General features: G+C 37.1%; 1 protein-coding gene across 1 annotated transcript; it reads left to right on the forward strand.

The window, feature by feature from the left end:
• The first annotated feature begins 57 nt into the window (after positions 1-57).
• Positions 58-1,873, forward strand: LOC113289707 (transcription termination factor MTERF6, chloroplastic/mitochondrial-like). Its single transcript, XM_026539050.1, has 2 exons — positions 58-193; positions 615-1,873. Exon 2 carries the CDS (start codon positions 627-629, stop codon positions 1,653-1,655), a length of 1,029 nt encoding a protein of 342 aa, XP_026394835.1. The 5' UTR covers positions 58-193; positions 615-626; the 3' UTR covers positions 1,656-1,873.
• The last annotated feature ends 15,949 nt before the right edge of the window (positions 1,874-17,822 follow it).

The following is a 17,822-nucleotide window of genomic DNA, read 5'->3' on the forward strand; positions in this document are numbered from 1 at the left end:
GAAGGGTAAGGTTGGGAATTGATAATGGATAGCTTCACTTATCAAAAACATAGATAAGGCATTTTCCCCCTTCAAAATTCTATTACACGCAGAGACGGACAGACTCTCTATCTCTGTTTCTTGAACCCCAAATATCTTGTGCTGTCATGGTTGGATAAACCTATTGCTTCAATTTCATAGAGGTATCTACTAGGTAAGCATCACTCTCTGGGAAGTATGAACTTGTCAATTGTTCATGAAAATGTTACCATTTCTGGTTTTTGTTTTATAACTTGAAAGCAATTTTTTTGTGAATTCTCGAACTAATTATTTATGTTATCCCGCATTGTTAGTTGAATCATTTTCTCCGTTGAAAGCATGCCCTTTTCCTTGAAACCTTATAAAGAGGAAGATATATTTATGGTATGGACGTACGGTGATAAGAAATGGCAAATAGTTTGTGTTTGTTAAGTGTTTGATTTTATATCCCTATCGATAATTCAATGTGGTTTAGTAATATTAGCAGTTACACTACCGCTTTCTCACTTTTAGCTAGTGATGCTCCAATTATTTATCTAGCAACTTGCAATTGATACGTCATTGGTATTATGTTTTTGTGCTCGTCTGGTTCGCAGGATTAGAAGAACATGGAAGTTGTTGGATCTCAAAATGGTGGTATCGGTAGTGTTAGTAATAGGAGTAGTATGGTCGGGTTCTTCAAGGAAAAAGGTTTCGACGATAAAAACATTGATGAGTTGTTTACTAAATGTAAGCGTTTAGAAGGTGCAGAAAGAGAGACAGCATCTCAGAATTGGGCTTATCTGAAGAGTATCGGTATTCAAGAGAGGAAGTTACCTTATGTTGTCTCCAAGTGCCCAAAGATTCTTACGCTAAGTCTGAATGATAAGCTTGTACCTATGGTTCAGTGTCTAACTACCTTAGGAACAAAACCGCGTGAAGTGTCGTCTGCTATAACAAGGTTTCCTCACATACTGTCTCACAATGTGGAGGAGAAGCTTTGTCCACTGCTAGGCTTCTTCGAAGCACTTGGGGTTCCTGAGAAGCAACTGGGTAAGCTGCTGTTGCAAAATCCTAGGCTCGTTAGCTATAGCATTGATACGAAACTGACACATATTGTGGAATTTCTTGCTAGTCTTGGCTTGAGTAAGGAAGAAGGAACAATCGGTAAAGTCATGGTAAAAAACCCATTTATTATGGGTTACAGTGTAGAGAAAAGGCTTCGGCCTACATCTGAGTTTCTCAAATCAGTAGGACTCACACTGGTAGATCTCCAAAAGGTTGCAATGCACTTCCCAGAAGTTTTATGCAGAGATGTTGAGAAGATTTTGAGACCCAATTTATCGTTTCTACAGAAATCTGGATTCGGAGATGGACAAATAGCATCTTTGGTGAGTGGGTATCCCCCAGTTTTGATCAAGAGCGTGCGGAACTCTTTGGAGCCGAGGATCAGGTTCTTGTTAGAAGTTATGAAGAGACAGATCGAGGAAGTAGTAGAGTACCCAGATTTCTTTAAGCATGGTCTAAAGAAGAAACTGGAAGTGAGGCAGAAACTTTTGAAACAGAGGGAGATCATTGGCTGTAGCTTAAGTGAAATGCTGGAATGTAACGAAAGAAAGTTCCGTCTCAAGTTTGGTGCTATTAAAGCAGTTAACTAAGTCAGGTTTACTTTTTTTGTCAAATTGCTCCCTTCTCTTCTAATGGAGATAGATGTGCAAGATGTTCTTCCACCCACCAACCTTCTTCTTGTTCTGCGGTATTAATCAGTTAAAGTAATGAGGGGTTAAGCTTTTGTATCAGTTTGGTTTTATGTTTTCCTTTAGTTTTTGTAAGCAATTTATTTCGAATATATCAGTATGCATTTCTTCTTTGTCCTTTTCCTTGCCTCTATAATTTTAAGCAGCAGATTAGCCATGAAGTGTTGATATAGTTTAGTCATCTTTGCGACAGCTAAGTGCAATTCCTATGGGAATGAACGAATCCATTTTTTTGTTGAGCCAAGTGGATGGCCAAACAGGTTTCTCCACTATGGAACATCAATGAGCGGTTGAACAGTAAGCGGTCGGACTAGGAACACACGCCAGCTTGTGAATGTCAAACGCCGGCGTTGAAAGCACAAGCGCCAACGTTCGAAACATAAACGCCTTGTTCAATCTTCGAGCGCTGGCGTTTGTAGCAAAAACGCCACCAGGTAGTTTTTTTAAAATTCAAAATTCACTTTTTACCTCTATAAATTACCATCATCTTCAAACAATTCACTTACACCAAAATTCACTTCTCTTGAATTCTCTCCTAAAATCTATTTCATTTTTTTAGTTTATTGTTGGTGAAATGGCTGAAAAAGCAATCACACTTTTTTGCGATGCAAAACCTGAAGCTGATGTTTCTAAGATATGTGGGAGTTTTAAAAAGATTGAAAATTGTAAGAGGGAAGTGCAAGTTTTTGAAGTTGCTCCAAGAAAATGTTCCGATAAAAAGCAAAGAAGAGCTCCAGTTTTGAAAGTTAACAACAAAAAATTCAAAAACAAAGGTGAAACTATCAAAGAGCACGTTGAATGGAAGATAAACGTCAAATGAAGATAAACAGGAGGCCAAAACTTGTACTTGATTTTTATTGAAGTTGTTTAGTACCTTTTACTATTTTCTAAGTTTATATTTTGTAAAAGAATTGGCAGTAATAACGATGAATGAAAATATTTAGATTTTAAAATAGATTTCCACTTCAGATTAAGCGAAATCTATTACAATTTAAACTTGCAAATAACATCAAACTACATTTTAATAAACCACAACAAAAACACCAAACTACATCAAATCCGGCGACATTGTCTCTGTAGAGTTCATAGCATTCAAAATGCTTAAACTCTCTTCCGCTTTCTTCAGTAAACTTGGTTTGAGCGACGGTTTTCTGTAAAACAGATAAATAACAAGTTCAGATATTTATGATGCAGTTGAGTCCATGAGGACAAAGGTAAGATACTCACCAGCTCTTCGTTGAATAATCCAGAATTGCTATGGTGAACCATCCACAAAACTTCTGTATAATGTTTGACTTCCTTAGTGATGAATGCAACTCTTAGTTCTTAGCTCTTACTGTTTCTTATGGTTTCGTTCCGCGATGCTACAAAATGTCACAATACTCTTTCCCGGAAATAGTCATTGTTCATTGGTCTCATCGTACGATGTAACCAAGATCGAACAAGAGTAACATCTTCTTCCATTATAAATACCGGGAGAGGCATTCGAGTGCAGTACAGATGTGCTTGATATGGAGCATCTTTTAGAATTATAAAACACGCTTCGTAACGAAAAGGTTCACCGTTGAGCTTATTTATGTGATTTTCCATTAGTAAAGCGATGAATTCCGATACATGACTACTAATTGAATTAAAACGATGCGACAATAAGTGAGGATCACGCCCATTGATGTTTCATGTTTCAGCGGCGAACGTTTCATGAATTTTCTTCCACATCGTCGATTGGGATGCATTCCTACGGATAGCGGCAACATCTTATGTGTGAAAAACGTAGGCTATGCAAATAGCTAAATCCTCTTGTTGAGTGAATCTAACACCACGAACTATGGGAGGCATTTTTGTAGATGATTTGAGAGTGAAGAATGTGTAGAATGTGTGAATTTAGAATTGAAATGAGGAATATTTATAGAACTCAAAAATTATAGCCGTTAGATCACAAGAGTTTTCAGCCGTCCATATTCATCCATTGGCGCTTTTATGAATAACGCGGCGCATTTAGAAAAAATGCTGGCGTGTGAAGTAACAACGAGCGATGTAAGGACAAGCGCCAATGTTGGTGCCAATCTCTCATAGTCTTATATCGCGTGCGCGCTACATGTTCCATCTCACTCAACAAACCAAAATCAACAAATCCTTGTCTTGTTGAGTCCATACGAACTCCTCTAACTAATGCATAAACAACAACAACTGCCCCACCTTTATCCCCAACCAAATTGGGGTTGGCTAGAAATAGAAATGAAACCCATGTCAAACTAACCAAAATAAATAAATAAAGAATAATGGAAAATAAAATAAAGTTAGAAACGAAAAACCCTACTAAAGGTCCACAAATTAACTATACTAATAAATTCTAAGGACCAAAGTCCTATGCTCCAGGTGCTTGATCCTGGGATGCTAAACATTGTCCTGGCCTTTAAATGTTATCGTAAATAAATTTTAGTGAAACTTCATATGTCGTGGTTATGGTACGTGGATCGCTAACTACCACGTGTTTTTGTCTACAGCCAATTCTTTGGACGCATTTTATTCTTTTAAGTATTTCTTAACCTCCTCCACGTTAATTGTGGTCGGCTTCTACCTCACTTTATATTTACGGTACGACTTACGGATCAGAATGCAACGGTGCCTTCGGAAGTCTCCGCCGGAGATGTCCAAGTTGTCTCAGTCAGTGTCGCATAAGCTTTTTATCTATAAGCGTCACCCCAAGTTTACCGCATATATCATCATTTCTAATTTTATCTTGCCTATTGTGTCCACAACTTCACAACAGCATACGCATCTCTACTACACTTATCTTTTGAATGTATTATCTTTCAGTCGCTCAACATTTTGTACCATACGACATTTCCAGTCTTATCTCGTCCTATAAAACTTGTCTTTAAGCTTTTGGAGAGTTTTTTTGTCACATGGGATGTCGGTTGCGTGTCGCCATTTCACCCGTGCCACTCGATCTTACGGCCAATATCCTCATCAATTTCGCCATCACTCTGCAGCATCGATCATAGATTTCGAAAAGTATCCTTCCTAGGTACTATTTTTGAAAATTAGAGGGTATCAAGCAATGTAGTTGATTTCGGATTCCGGTTTGTTTCGGTCCCTAACAAGACAGTGGTACAACGTTGTCTCGGAGAGATTCCGTTTCCAAATCTCGGTATAATTTTGGTTCCAACTTCTATATATAAATAATTTTTATATATCAAGATATAATGAACACAAAATTGGTTAAAAAGACCAAAATCAAAAATTCTTGGATGAAAAAGACTTGTACATTGATATTGTTTAAATGGACAAAAATTAAAAAGATACTGTTCAAATGGACAAAAATATAAAAATAGCCAGGATGTAACCAGTTTCATCCTACCCATTTTCAAATATTTTTTCTTATTTTTAATTTATATCAGGATGCATCCAGTTTCATCCTTGCTATTTTTTAAGTTTAAGCCGCGATGAATCCAGTTTCATCCTTGCTATTTTTTTTTGTCCATTTCACCCATACTAATTTTTACTCATCCATTTAAACCATGTTTTAAATTTTTTTGGACAAATGACCCATTTTCCGTATAATGAAATGCTATCAAATTAGCCAAAACAAAAACTAATATTCACTAAGAAAGCACAAATATTCATTAAGAAAACAACCTTTATACTGTATAACTAACACCTGTAATCCAATACATAATTCTCATGTACCACAAGTTAACACCTGTTCGCATGCCTTTCTGTTCATTTGAAAGGAAGCACCGTTGTTAGCATTAAGAAAATGAAGGAGAGGAATGAGAAGAGGGAATATACAATTAACTGTCTCATTTTTCTTTACAACTAAGTGTCTCTCTTTCTTTCTTCGAACCCTTTCACATGAGTAATTTATACGGAAGCAAACAGAACTAGATATTCTAGGTAATATTTTCCACACTTAATTTGGTGGATATATGTAACAATATATAGAGATTTACATACCCAAAATAGGGTCAATTTACAATGAATGAGAATATTACAATTACACAATTAGTTGTGTTAATTGAGGCATGAGAAGATAAAATCTTGCAGAGGATCAGCTACAATTATGTTGATAGCTGTATCCTTAACATCCCTTCTCAAGTTGTGCATGAGTTTGCCGAATGTTCAACTTGTTGCGCAACGAATCAAACCGTGAGTTAGCCAATCCCTTCGTAAAAATGTCAGCAACCTGGTCTTTGGTAGAGATGAACTTGACTTGCAGCTGTTTATTCGCCACTCTTTCTCTGACAAAGTGGTAATCAATTTCAATGTGTTTCATACGAGCATGAAACACAGGATTGGCGGTTAGATACGTGGCTCCAAGATTATCACACCACAACGAGGGTGATTGAACTGTAATGCCTAGTTCTTTTAGAAGAGATTGAAGCCACATTAACTCAGAAGTAGCAATAGCAATACCCCTGTATTCAGCCTCCGTGCTTGATTTTGAAACAGTCTTCTGTTTTCTGGCAATCCATGAGACAAGATTTCCTCCAAAGTAGATGGCAAAACCACTACTTGATCTTCTGTCGTCTAAATTACCGGCCCAGTCAGAGTCGGAATAAGCATGTAATTGAGTGTCAGATGATGGTCGTAACACTAAGCCATAAGTCACAGTGTGCTTTAGGTACCGTAAAATTCTTTTCACAAGCTCCCAATGTTCTTCAAAAGGATTTGTCATGTATTGACACACTTTATTGACAGCCACAGCAACATCTGGACGGGTCAGATGAAGATATTGCAATGCTCCACACACACTGCGGTATAAAGTTGGATCTGCAAATCGTGTAGTTCCTTGTCTGCTGATTTTTGCATTTACTACAAGTGGTGTAGTTACTGGCTTTGCTCCCTCCATTTTCGTACGTTTGAGAAGATCAGAGACGTACTTCTGTTGACTGAGTAGCACACAGTTGCCTTGTTTGATCACTTCTACTCCTAAGAAGTAACTGAGTTCACCTAAGTCTGTGACTGCAAAAGCAGAATTCAAGTCAGTAATAAGTTTGTTGATAAGTGACTGATTTGAACCTGTGATGATGATATCATCAACGTAAATAAGCACATAGGTGATCTCATTATGTGATTGTCGTATGAATATAGAGGTGTCTGCAACTGATCTTTTGAAACCAAGGCTAGTCAGATGGGTGCTGAGCTTGGAGTACCATGTACGTGGTGCCTGCTTGAGCCCATAGATGTCTTTGTTCAACTTGCATACATGATTTGGATAATCTGGATCCACATATCCAGATGGTTGCTTCATAAACACTTCTTCTTTTAGTACCCCATGGAGAAAAGCATTTTGAACATCTAATTGACGCATATTCCAGCCATGTGTGACTGCAATGGACAGAACAAGACGAATAGTGCTAGGCTTTATGACAGGACTGAAAGTGTCTGCATAATCAAACCCTTCCCTTTGATTGTAACCCTTAGCTACTAGCCTAGCTTTTCGTACATCAATGGTGCCATCTGGTTTTTGTTTTACTCTAAAGACCCATTTAGAACCTATGATGTTCATCCATTTCTCATAAGGAACTAAACTCCACGTTTCATTGCGTATACGAGCATTGATTTCTTTGTCCATTGGAGGTCGCCAGTTAGGATCTTTAGAGGCTTCAGTGTAACAAGACGGAGCCATAAATTCAGGTAGCTCCAAAGGATGTTTTGTTGTAGCTAGACAGAGTTTCTTAATTGGTTTTCTGATGCCATCCTTTGCTCTTGTCACCATGGTGTGCTGCTGTGGTGGTCTTTGCGACTGAACAACTATATTCTCAATTACCTGTTGCTTGGCAGCAAATGGGAATTCTGTTTCAACAAACTTGACATGATGAGAGATGTAGATCCTGTTTGTTGGTACATGAAGACATAGATATCCTTTGTGTGCACCACTATATCCAATAAACACACAAGGAAGAGATCTTGGTTCTAGTTTGTTTGACACATAAAGCCTTAGAAATGGGTAACATAGACAACCATAGACTTTAAGAAGAGAAAAATCTGGTTTCTTGTTGTGTAAAAGCTCTAAAGGTGATTTAGATTCATGTTGTGAAGCTGGGATACGATTAATAAGATAACAAGCAGTGGTAAAAGCATCTGACCAATACGACTTAGGCATGGAAGCATGAAAGAGTAAAGCAAGACCTGATTCAGTGATATGTCTGATACGACGTTCGGCAAGGCCATTTTGAGCGGATGTATTAGGACATGAAAATCTGTGGACAACACCTGAGATGTTTAGGAAAGCTGTAAACTTCTTATACTCTCCTCCATTATCAGATTGAAACACTTTTATTTTGTGTTCAGTTTGATGTTCTATTAGCTTTTTGAACTGTATAAACACAGGCAACGCATCTGACTTTCTAGCTAGGGGATATATCCAGGTATAATGAGAAAAAACATCAAGTAAAAGCATGTAATATCGATACCCAGTTCTTGAAACAGTTGGGGAAACCCACAAGTCAGATACAACTAAGCTCAAAGGCTTATCAAAAATAGAAGAGCTAATGGGAAAGGGAAGTTTATGGCTTTTTCTAACATGACATGAATGGAAAAACTCAAACTTTTTATTAGAAACAGGAAGAGAAAAATTCTTGATAACTTTCAAAATCGTACGCAGCATTGGATGGCCAAGACATTGATGCCAGATTGGAATTGTAGGTGAGACAAGAGCAGTTGGTGAAGCTTTAGCAATCTCTCGTACACCATCAAGTATGTATAACCCATTTCTACTGCTGCCTCGCAACAGGATTGTCTTGGTGAGTAAATCCTTCACAAGAAAGAAACTAGAGTGAAACTCAAAATAAACTTGATTATCTTGGCAAAATTTTGAAACCGAAAGCAAGTTTGTTTTGATTTCAGGGACATGGAGCATATTATTGAGGGTAAAATTTCTATTATTATGTGAGAATGAGGCATTACCAATATTTTCAATATGTAACGCATTACCATTACCCACATGGACTTCCTCAGTTCCATCATATTCATGACGAATATCAAGATTATTAAGATTTGCAGTAAGATGGTGTGTTGCTCCAGTGTCCGTAACCCAATTGTTGTCAGTAGCTCCACCAGGTAGAGCAAGATAGGCTGTTGGACGACCATTTTGTGCTGGTCCATTGTTTTTATTGAACCAACAGTTGTGTGTAGCATGATTTCTCTTCTTGCAGACCTGACATGGTCTGTCATCATCTCTTTGATGATTGTTGTTGTTGTTTCCCTTGGAATAGCTTTGTCGATTGTTTTGAGACTGATTCCTTCTCTGATCAGATCGTGAAAAGGATCTTGTGTAGCTGGAAGAAGCCACATGAGCCATTGGTTGTTGAAGCAATGCAAGTTGCTGTTCTAAGCGCATATCAAATGACAGAAGATGCGCATGAAAAGTGTCCATATCAGCAACTTCAATCGTGCTGAGTGTAGTAACAATGGGGTCGTACGCCTGATCTAGGCCACTTAGGATAGATTGCTGCATATCTTCCTCACTTAGAGGGTTACCAGATGCTGCAAAAGCATCAAACAACTGCTTACATTTAGAAAAATACTCTTGCATTTTGATGTTACCTTTTTGGAGACTGCGGAGTTGTCTCTTGAGATGCAGAAGATGAGATTTGGTCTTTGGGGCATATCTTTTCTCTAGAGCGTCCCATACTGCCTTGGAAGTTTTGAGTCCAGTGACCCTTCCTAGAACACTTTCTGTAAGAGATGAAAGAAGCCAACCGAGCAGGATTTGGTCCTGTTCTTCGAACTTGATATAGGCTGGATTTACTGCTTGCATGTTGGGTAGATGTTGTGGTGGTTTTTGGTAAGTACCATCAACATATCCTTCCAGTCTGTAGCCTTTCAAAAGAGGCTGAAACTGAGCTTTCCATAGAGTGTAGTTCGAATCATTAAGCTTGATATTGATTAAATGGTTAACATGGATCTGATGCAGAGTTGAAGTTTCTGGACCTGACATTGAAACTGAAAAATGAAGATGAAGGTGAGGCGTGGTTTTTAGAATCGATTTGGCTGATACCAAAACAGAACTAGATATTCTAGGTAATATTTTCCACACTTAACTTGGTGGACATATGCAACAATATATAGACATTTACATACCCAAAATAGGGTCAATTTACAATGAATGAGAATATTACAATTACACAATTAGTTGCGTTAATTGAGGCATGAGGAGATAAAATCTTGCAGAAGATCAGCTACAATTATGTTGATAGTTGTATCCTTAACAGAAGCATTGGGGTTAAGACTTTGGTTCTGCTTACTGAGATCTTCCATGGAAAAGCTCGTTTAATGGATAATGGGTTTGGAGAAATTAAAAAGAGAATATAAAAGGAGATCAATGAAACAAGATTAGTGAGATATTTTTAATATCAACAGGGTTATGACGGTGTTAAATTAGAAGAAATCTTCCTCACTGAAACATACGAAGGTCCTGCAATAGAGGTTTCTAGTGGGGTTCATCGATCTGGAAGTGGTTATATTGATTCGTGTATGGTATTTTTTTTTGATTATTTTTGTCTGTCTATTTCAAGAATATTAGTATTATTTGACTTTTAGTTCAAAAAATAAAATAAAGGACTCATGAAAACCATGATACCGTCAAATTGAGGAGATTCAATTTAATGGAAACCATGGAACAGTTAAAGGTAAAACGAAATTCCGTCCGAGATAGCAGCCGAGATTGAATAATTCCGGCAAGATTCCCGGTGAGATATCGTCTCGGCGAGAATGTGCTTATCGGCTGTCCAATGGCGGAAAACGGAAAAATCGCCGAGATCTCGGCCGAGACGGCCGAGATTGACTACACTGGTATTAAGTACACCATCAATTATTTTTTTCGGTAACCTGTATGGACATAACCTAATACAATTGCAAACATACAAACTTAATGATCCTTGACAATATGTATATAAAGTATATATCTCCATTTATTTTTAATCAGAACATATAGACTATGAAGTCTGTGAACCTGATTGTTAAGAAGAGTACTTGTACGATATCAAAAATCAATATCTAAGATCAACTAGTCGTATCCAAATAATCAAATCGGAATTCTGCCAAGTAATAAACTTGTTATCTATTTTTCAAGATGCGAATTCTACAAGAAACAAGTCTCGTAATCGATCATAATTATATGGACGTGTCTAATAAGATTGAATACGTACTACTTGTGTATATACTATTATAAATATAAACAATATAATGCGGAAACGTAAAAACACATGACACCAGAAGTATTGTTAACGAGAGAACCGCAATAGCAGAAAAATCCCGGAACCTCGTCCAGACACTAGCCTATTATCTAACTTCGTACTGGAATGTAGTTGAGACCGAATCCACCTTCCAAGAGATTCAGCTACAGTCGCGCGCCTTACATCTCTTGAACCTCGCAAGGCTCTATGCAATTGATTCCTTTATCTGACATCCTTTACAGACTAAAAGTTGCTTCAGCCAAAGTAAAGACTTTTGATACCAATCTGCCTCTAACAGATAAGCCTATTTGATCTCCATTTAGATCAAGATCAAGTCTTGAAAATCTGTTTGCAATAGACAAAGCTAGCAAACCTCACAAATACGGAACGCTTACACTCACTTAGATGAAAAGCCTGGATTTTTTACCACCTTTCAAGAAAAATCTTCAACTTATCAATTAAAAATAGTTTTCATATATCTATCCTGAGGAATCACAAACTATGAAACGAAGAGAACTTTGCAATTCCTATCTATCTTGTTAGAGCATTGCTCGGTTGAACCCGTAAATTTTGCTATCTCAAGATTGTCAATGTTAGGTGATCAAAACTACATCTTGATTTCTAGTCTACTACGTCAAGTTTCGGATAGGTTAAATTGTAGTTGAGTATTAGAGATCACTCTTGAAAACTGAAGATCGACGAAGACATTGGAGAACTTCTTTATCAGGTATGTGAAAGCTGAATCATTATATTTTACTCACCATACCATCATTCTATCTATTAAGACTACGTCCTATGACTTATACTATATTAAAAAAGAAGATGTTTCGAGGCAAGCTTGTCTTGTGAAAAATCTCGGAATATGATTTAGTGATTGGATGTTCAAAGGTCCTTAATAATATTAGTTCTATTAATTAATTTGCGGATCAATTGAAAATTTCCCATTCAAATGATTATATCACTTGGGAATGTTCAAGCGTCAAAAGAGAGAAATATGAACTTACTGAATTTTTACTCAAGGTAGGTTGGAGAACTCAGTTAGCAAACCATAGATATCTGAGATTCAGAATTACAGAAAGGTTGGGGAACCAGTTCGCAAACCACAAATTCATTTGGGAACAGTTCACGAACCCGGTTGGCGAACCGTGGTGAACTGATTTTATATGTTGGATTAATTGGCTAGCAGTTGGCGAACCCGGTTCCCGAACCGAGGTCAACCGAGTGGTGAACTGATTTTATATGTTGGATTAATTGGATAGAAGTTGGCGAACCCGGTTCACGAACCGAGGTCAACTGAGTTCGTTAGTCTAGTAGGTTTGGCGAGCCCGGTTCACGAACTGTAACACCCTGACTCGTGAACAAGATTTGCGGTTGGAAAACTGTTGTACCAACTGTCTCAACAATGTTTAGCATATGCTCAAAGACTTATTATTTTGATATATTTAGCATTGGTAGAACTCTCTTAAACACTTTAAGACTTCATTGATTTATGAAACACTTATGTGTTTGAATCATGATTAATTTCTTAGGTGTACTTTAAATGAGCATCAAATTCCTTTTAGTTCTTTGGCTAACTTGCCAAACTGACCAGTCAGCACACACGTTTCAGTAGCCGAACCTATGTGTACAGTCTTCTATTATAGTTTGAAGACATATTTCTTTTTTTGCTTGATTCTCAAGTTATCTTAACTTTAATTCTAAGCTAACCTTAGTCTTTGAGAACTATAAAGAGAACATCTATCAACTAGGAAAACTAATTCCTAACACTTTGTGTCCTAGGTGATTCTAGAGTCGCCTCTATTGACCTTTTAGGTCTATGACTAAAAAGACTTCACTTGGGGATTCGTGAAGCCAGGTCTGAATATCTTTACCTTGATAGTTCGTGAATCATGATCTTGCTTTCTGTTATCGGGGTTTTTGTAATCTCTTTCAGGCAAGATAGATAGTAATCACAAAGTTCTTTTCGTCTCAGACTTTGTGATTCCTCAAGATAGATATCTAAAGACTAATCTTAGTTTAATTTTTCGACGATGGTTCTTGAGAGGTGGTTAAGAATATAGGATGCTCTTCGCGAGTCGTAAGTTCCGTATTTGTGAGGTTTGGTAGATTGTTGTTGCAAAAATATCTCCACACCTTGATCTTTGATCTAAACGGAAATCAGATAGTCTTATCTATTACAGGAGGATTGGTATCAAAAGTATTCACTTAGGTTGAAGCAATTCTTAGAATGTAAAGTACGTCATCTAAGGGAATCAAGTGCGTAGAACCCTGCGAGATTCAAGAGACGTAAGGAGCGCGACTGTAACTGAATCGCTTGGAGGATAGATTCGGTCTCAGCTACATTCCAGTCCAAAGTTTGATATTAGGCTAGTGTCTGCAGCATATTTATATAGTGTGGTGTTCAATCTAGACGAGCTCCCGGTTTTTTTCTGCTATTGCATTTTCCTCGTTAACAAAATTTCTGGTGTCTTGTGTTCTTCATTTTCCGCATTATATTGTTTATCTTTATAGTTGGATTTACGCAGGTTTGTATGTATGCAATCAAAGTAGATACGTCCACTTAATTGTAGTCGATTACGAGATTGGTTTCTTGTAGAATTCGTATCTTGAAAGATAGATAACAAGTTTAATCACTTGGGAATAATTCCTATTGAATTATTTGGATACGACTAGATTGATCTTGGATATTGATTTTTGAGATCGTCTAAGTACTCTGTGAAAAAGCGGGGGTATAACACCCACACCCAATAATTCGTTCGACAATCTGTATGTACTAACTCCAATACTATTTTAAGAGCACCAGCTCAACCAAGAAATGTATCAAAGAGTTATATCTCAAATTCTCAATACAATATGCAATCAAACAAATAGAAATCTGTCAGCCCGATTGATATGAGAAATAACTTGGACGGTACCAAAGACCAATGCCCAAATGTTAATCAATTTATATCCAACAAACAAAGGTCGGATTTACCAATTGATTGAACTACTCATAACCTGTGATATTTCAACTATATAAACAAATATAATGCGAAAAAGAAATAATACAGACACCGGAAGTTTTGATAACGACGAAACCGAAAATGCAGAAAAACCCCGGGACCTAGTCCAGATTTGAACACCACATTGTATTAGGCCGGTACATACACTAGCCTACTAAAAGTTAACTTCATACTGGATGTAGTTGAGCCCTAACAAAGTCTCACACCGATTAAGGTACAGTTGTGTTCCTTACGTCTTTAGAACCACGTCGGATTCTGCGCACTTGATTCCCTTAGCTGATCTCACCCACAACTAAGAGTTGCTACGACCCAAAGTCGGAGACTTATAAACAAATCTGTCTCCCACGGATAAGTCTATTCTAATAGATAAATCTGTCTCCAACATAAGTACCTATGAAGTTTTTTGTTCCATCTTTTGATTAATCAAGGTGAATAGGAACCAATTGATAATCCGGTCTTATACTCCCGAAGAGCAGCCTAGAAATATCAATCACCTCACAATAACTTAACTATACGGTTGTAAAAGAAATCAACAAATAAATTATTTCCAACTAAACTCGTCGAGAATATGATGAACATAGTTAAAGCAAAAAGCTTCCAACACACATTTCGAGAAATAGATAAGCGAGATAAACTCGACTCGAAATATCAAATGTGTATAATATAAAAGTCTATATAGCTATACGACTTAGTCTCGTTAGGAGATAGAATATAATAGGCTTCTGAGTGATAGATAAGTTTTAGTCTCTGCATACCTTTTGTTGATAAAGTTCCTCCAAGCTCTCGTCAGTAGATCTTCGTCTTCAATCGATGAACGTCGTGAAGTCTAAAGCTCAACTACACATTATATCCTAATCCGGGACATAGTTATAAGTAGACTAGAAATCAAGATTATAGTTTTGATCAACTAAATTACAAACAAGGTTGAGATAGCAACGCTTACGAGTTCGACCAAGCAGTGCTCTAACACTCTGCTTAACAATCAGGTTCACGGACCTTGTGTCTATATATATAATGATTGAGTAGAGGTTGAGATATTAACTTTATACAAATTTTCAAGGATCATTAAGTTGGTCTACTTGCAATTGTGTTAAGTTTTTTTATACGGGTTGGTGAAGGAAAAAGTTTGGTGTATTTGGTAACCCTGCGTTTTCATATCTTTCCTGAAAGATATTACGAGAACCTCGATAACAGAAAAGCAAGATTAAGATACACGAACTATCTAGATAAAAGGTAGTCGGACCTGGCTTCACGAATCCCCAAAGCGAAGTCTTTTAGTCGTAGACCTAATTATGTTTCTCAAGGGAAACCTTGGTCAATAAAGGACGACTCTAGCTTTCAACTAGGACACAAAGTATCAGGGATTGAATTTCCTAGTTGAAAGAGCATCTCTATTCATAGTTAGGGTTGCTTGGAATTCAAGCTAAGATAACTTGAAAATTAAGTAAACACTTTCTCTGTTTAGTTGAAACTCTGATTAGGGTTCCAAGTAAGCATGTGAGAATTAGTCTTGAAATCATATTAGATAAATATACACAGTAGCCAGTTACAAACCGTGTATAATGACCGTTTTTTGGCAAATATGCCTTACGAACTTAAGAATTTAAGAATTTAATCATGATGCACACACACAAGTGTTTCAGTGATCAATGATGTCTTAAAGGTGTTTAAGAGAGTCATGACAATACTAGACATATTTAAAAAAAATAAGTCTTTGAGAATCTACTAAAATTCACTAGTCATGAACCGTAAAGCAACCTCATGAGTCAGAGTTCTACCGTTCATGAACCGGGTTCGCCAACCCTACTCGGCTCGAGAACTCAAATGGATACGGTTCGTGAATCGGGACCGCCAACTATTAGCCTATTACACTAACATGAAAAATTCAGATCACCACGGTTCGTGAACTTTCCCCAACTGAACTTGCGGTTTGCGAACTAGGTTCGCCAACCTTCCCTGTATTTCTGAAACTCAGATATCTATAGTTTGCGAAGTGGTTCGCCAACCTACCCCGAGCCAAAATATCAGAAGTTTTGTATTTCCATCTTTTCATGCTTGAAATATTCTCATATAATGAAATCATTTACTTGGAAAATTTTCAATTGATCCAAAAATTAATTCTTGAAAAATAAATTGTTTCAAACTAATATTTTGAATGACCTTTGAACATCCAATGCATGAATCATATCTCGAGATTTTTAACAAGACAAGCTTGACTCGGAATTTCTTCTTTACGATAAATCTATTATAAGTCATACGACATAGTATCAAAAGATATAATGGTAAGATAGCGAGTAAAATACAATGGTTCAATCTGCACATACATGATTGATGAAGTTCTCCAAATGTCTTCATCGATCTTCAGTCTTCTAGGGTGATGTGTGATACTCAACTACCAAATTTTAACCTAGTTCGAGACTTGATTTAGTATACTAGAAATCAAGATATAGTTTTGTTCAACTAACATTGACAACAAGCTTGAGATAATAAAACTTGTGGGTTCAACAGAGCATTGCTCTAACAAATTTTCTTCCAAAGTGGCATCGCCATCCTTTGGTCTGGGATCACTGAACTCACACCTCGTTATTCTCGATTTTAGTCATACTAAGGGTAAAATCCTTATATTTTAGAGGTGTCTCGACAACTCCAGTTGCCTACCAATCATTACCCTATTCTCGTCAATTAACACTACATCATCAACAAATAACATGCACTAGGGTATCTCATTTTTTATGTCCCTTATAATTTCGTCCATCACTAGAGTGGAAATATAAGGACTGAAAACGTCCCTTGGTGCAATCCTATCCTAATAGGGCAATCACTAGTGTTGTTATTTCATACTCAGACACTGGTCAAAAGTCATCATACATATCCTTGACGAGAGTAATGTACTTCGTGCTGAATTTATTCTTGTCAAAAGTCCATCGCATGACCTTTCTCAATACTTTGTCATAAGTTTTATCCAAGTCGATGAATTCCATATATAAATTATTCTTCTGCTCATGGTAGCTCTCTGTAAGTTGTCTTGTCATGAAGATTGCCTCATTAGTCGACCTCCCATGCAAAACCAAATTGGTTATTTGTCACATTTTTCATCGTCCTTAAGTACTGATCAATGACTCTTTCCCATAGCTTCGTTGTAAGGCTCATGAGCTTAATTTCTTTGTAACTTGTACAACTTTGAATATCTCTTTGATTCTTGAATATTATTACCAAAATACTTCTCCTCCACTCATTGGCATCTTATTTGACTAGAAAATGCTATTGAATAACTTAGTTATCCAAGTTACCCCTACATCTCCACGCCTCAATAGGGAGGTTATCAGGCCCCATCTCCTTCCCTACTTTCATCCTTTTTAACGTCCCATTTATCTCAGACTCTTGAGTTCTCTGAAAAATCGTTTGTTGGTATCATCGAAAGAGTCGTCAAGCTAGATAATGGTATTGTCATCCTCCCTATTGAAGAGATTATGAAAGTATTATCTCCATTTGTTCTTTATCTCACCGCCCTTCACTAAAAGCCCGTTGTTCTCTTCTTTGATGCATTTAAATTGATCTAAGTTTTTATCTTCTTCTTTTGGTGTTTGGTTATCCTATAAACGTTTTTTTATCCTCCTTTGTGCCCAGCTTCTAGTGCATGTCTCCATATGTGCGCCCCTTGCTTCATTCACTATTATCTTTTCATTTTTTCTTGCTAATCTATAATTTTGTATGTTATCTTCACTTATTTAATGATGCAAGGATATTCCTTCATCTATTGTATTGCCTTTTTCACGTCCTCATTCCATCACCAAGTGTCTTTGGGTTCCTGTATAATTCCTCTTGTTACTCCTAACAACTCTGCATCCACTTTCCAGATGCAAGTTGAAAATGCAGGGGTCTAA

Source organism: Papaver somniferum, chromosome 6, assembly GCF_003573695.1.
Source record: "Papaver somniferum cultivar HN1 chromosome 6, ASM357369v1, whole genome shotgun sequence".
In the NCBI taxonomy this organism is placed as follows: Eukaryota; Viridiplantae; Streptophyta; class Magnoliopsida; order Ranunculales; family Papaveraceae; genus Papaver; species Papaver somniferum.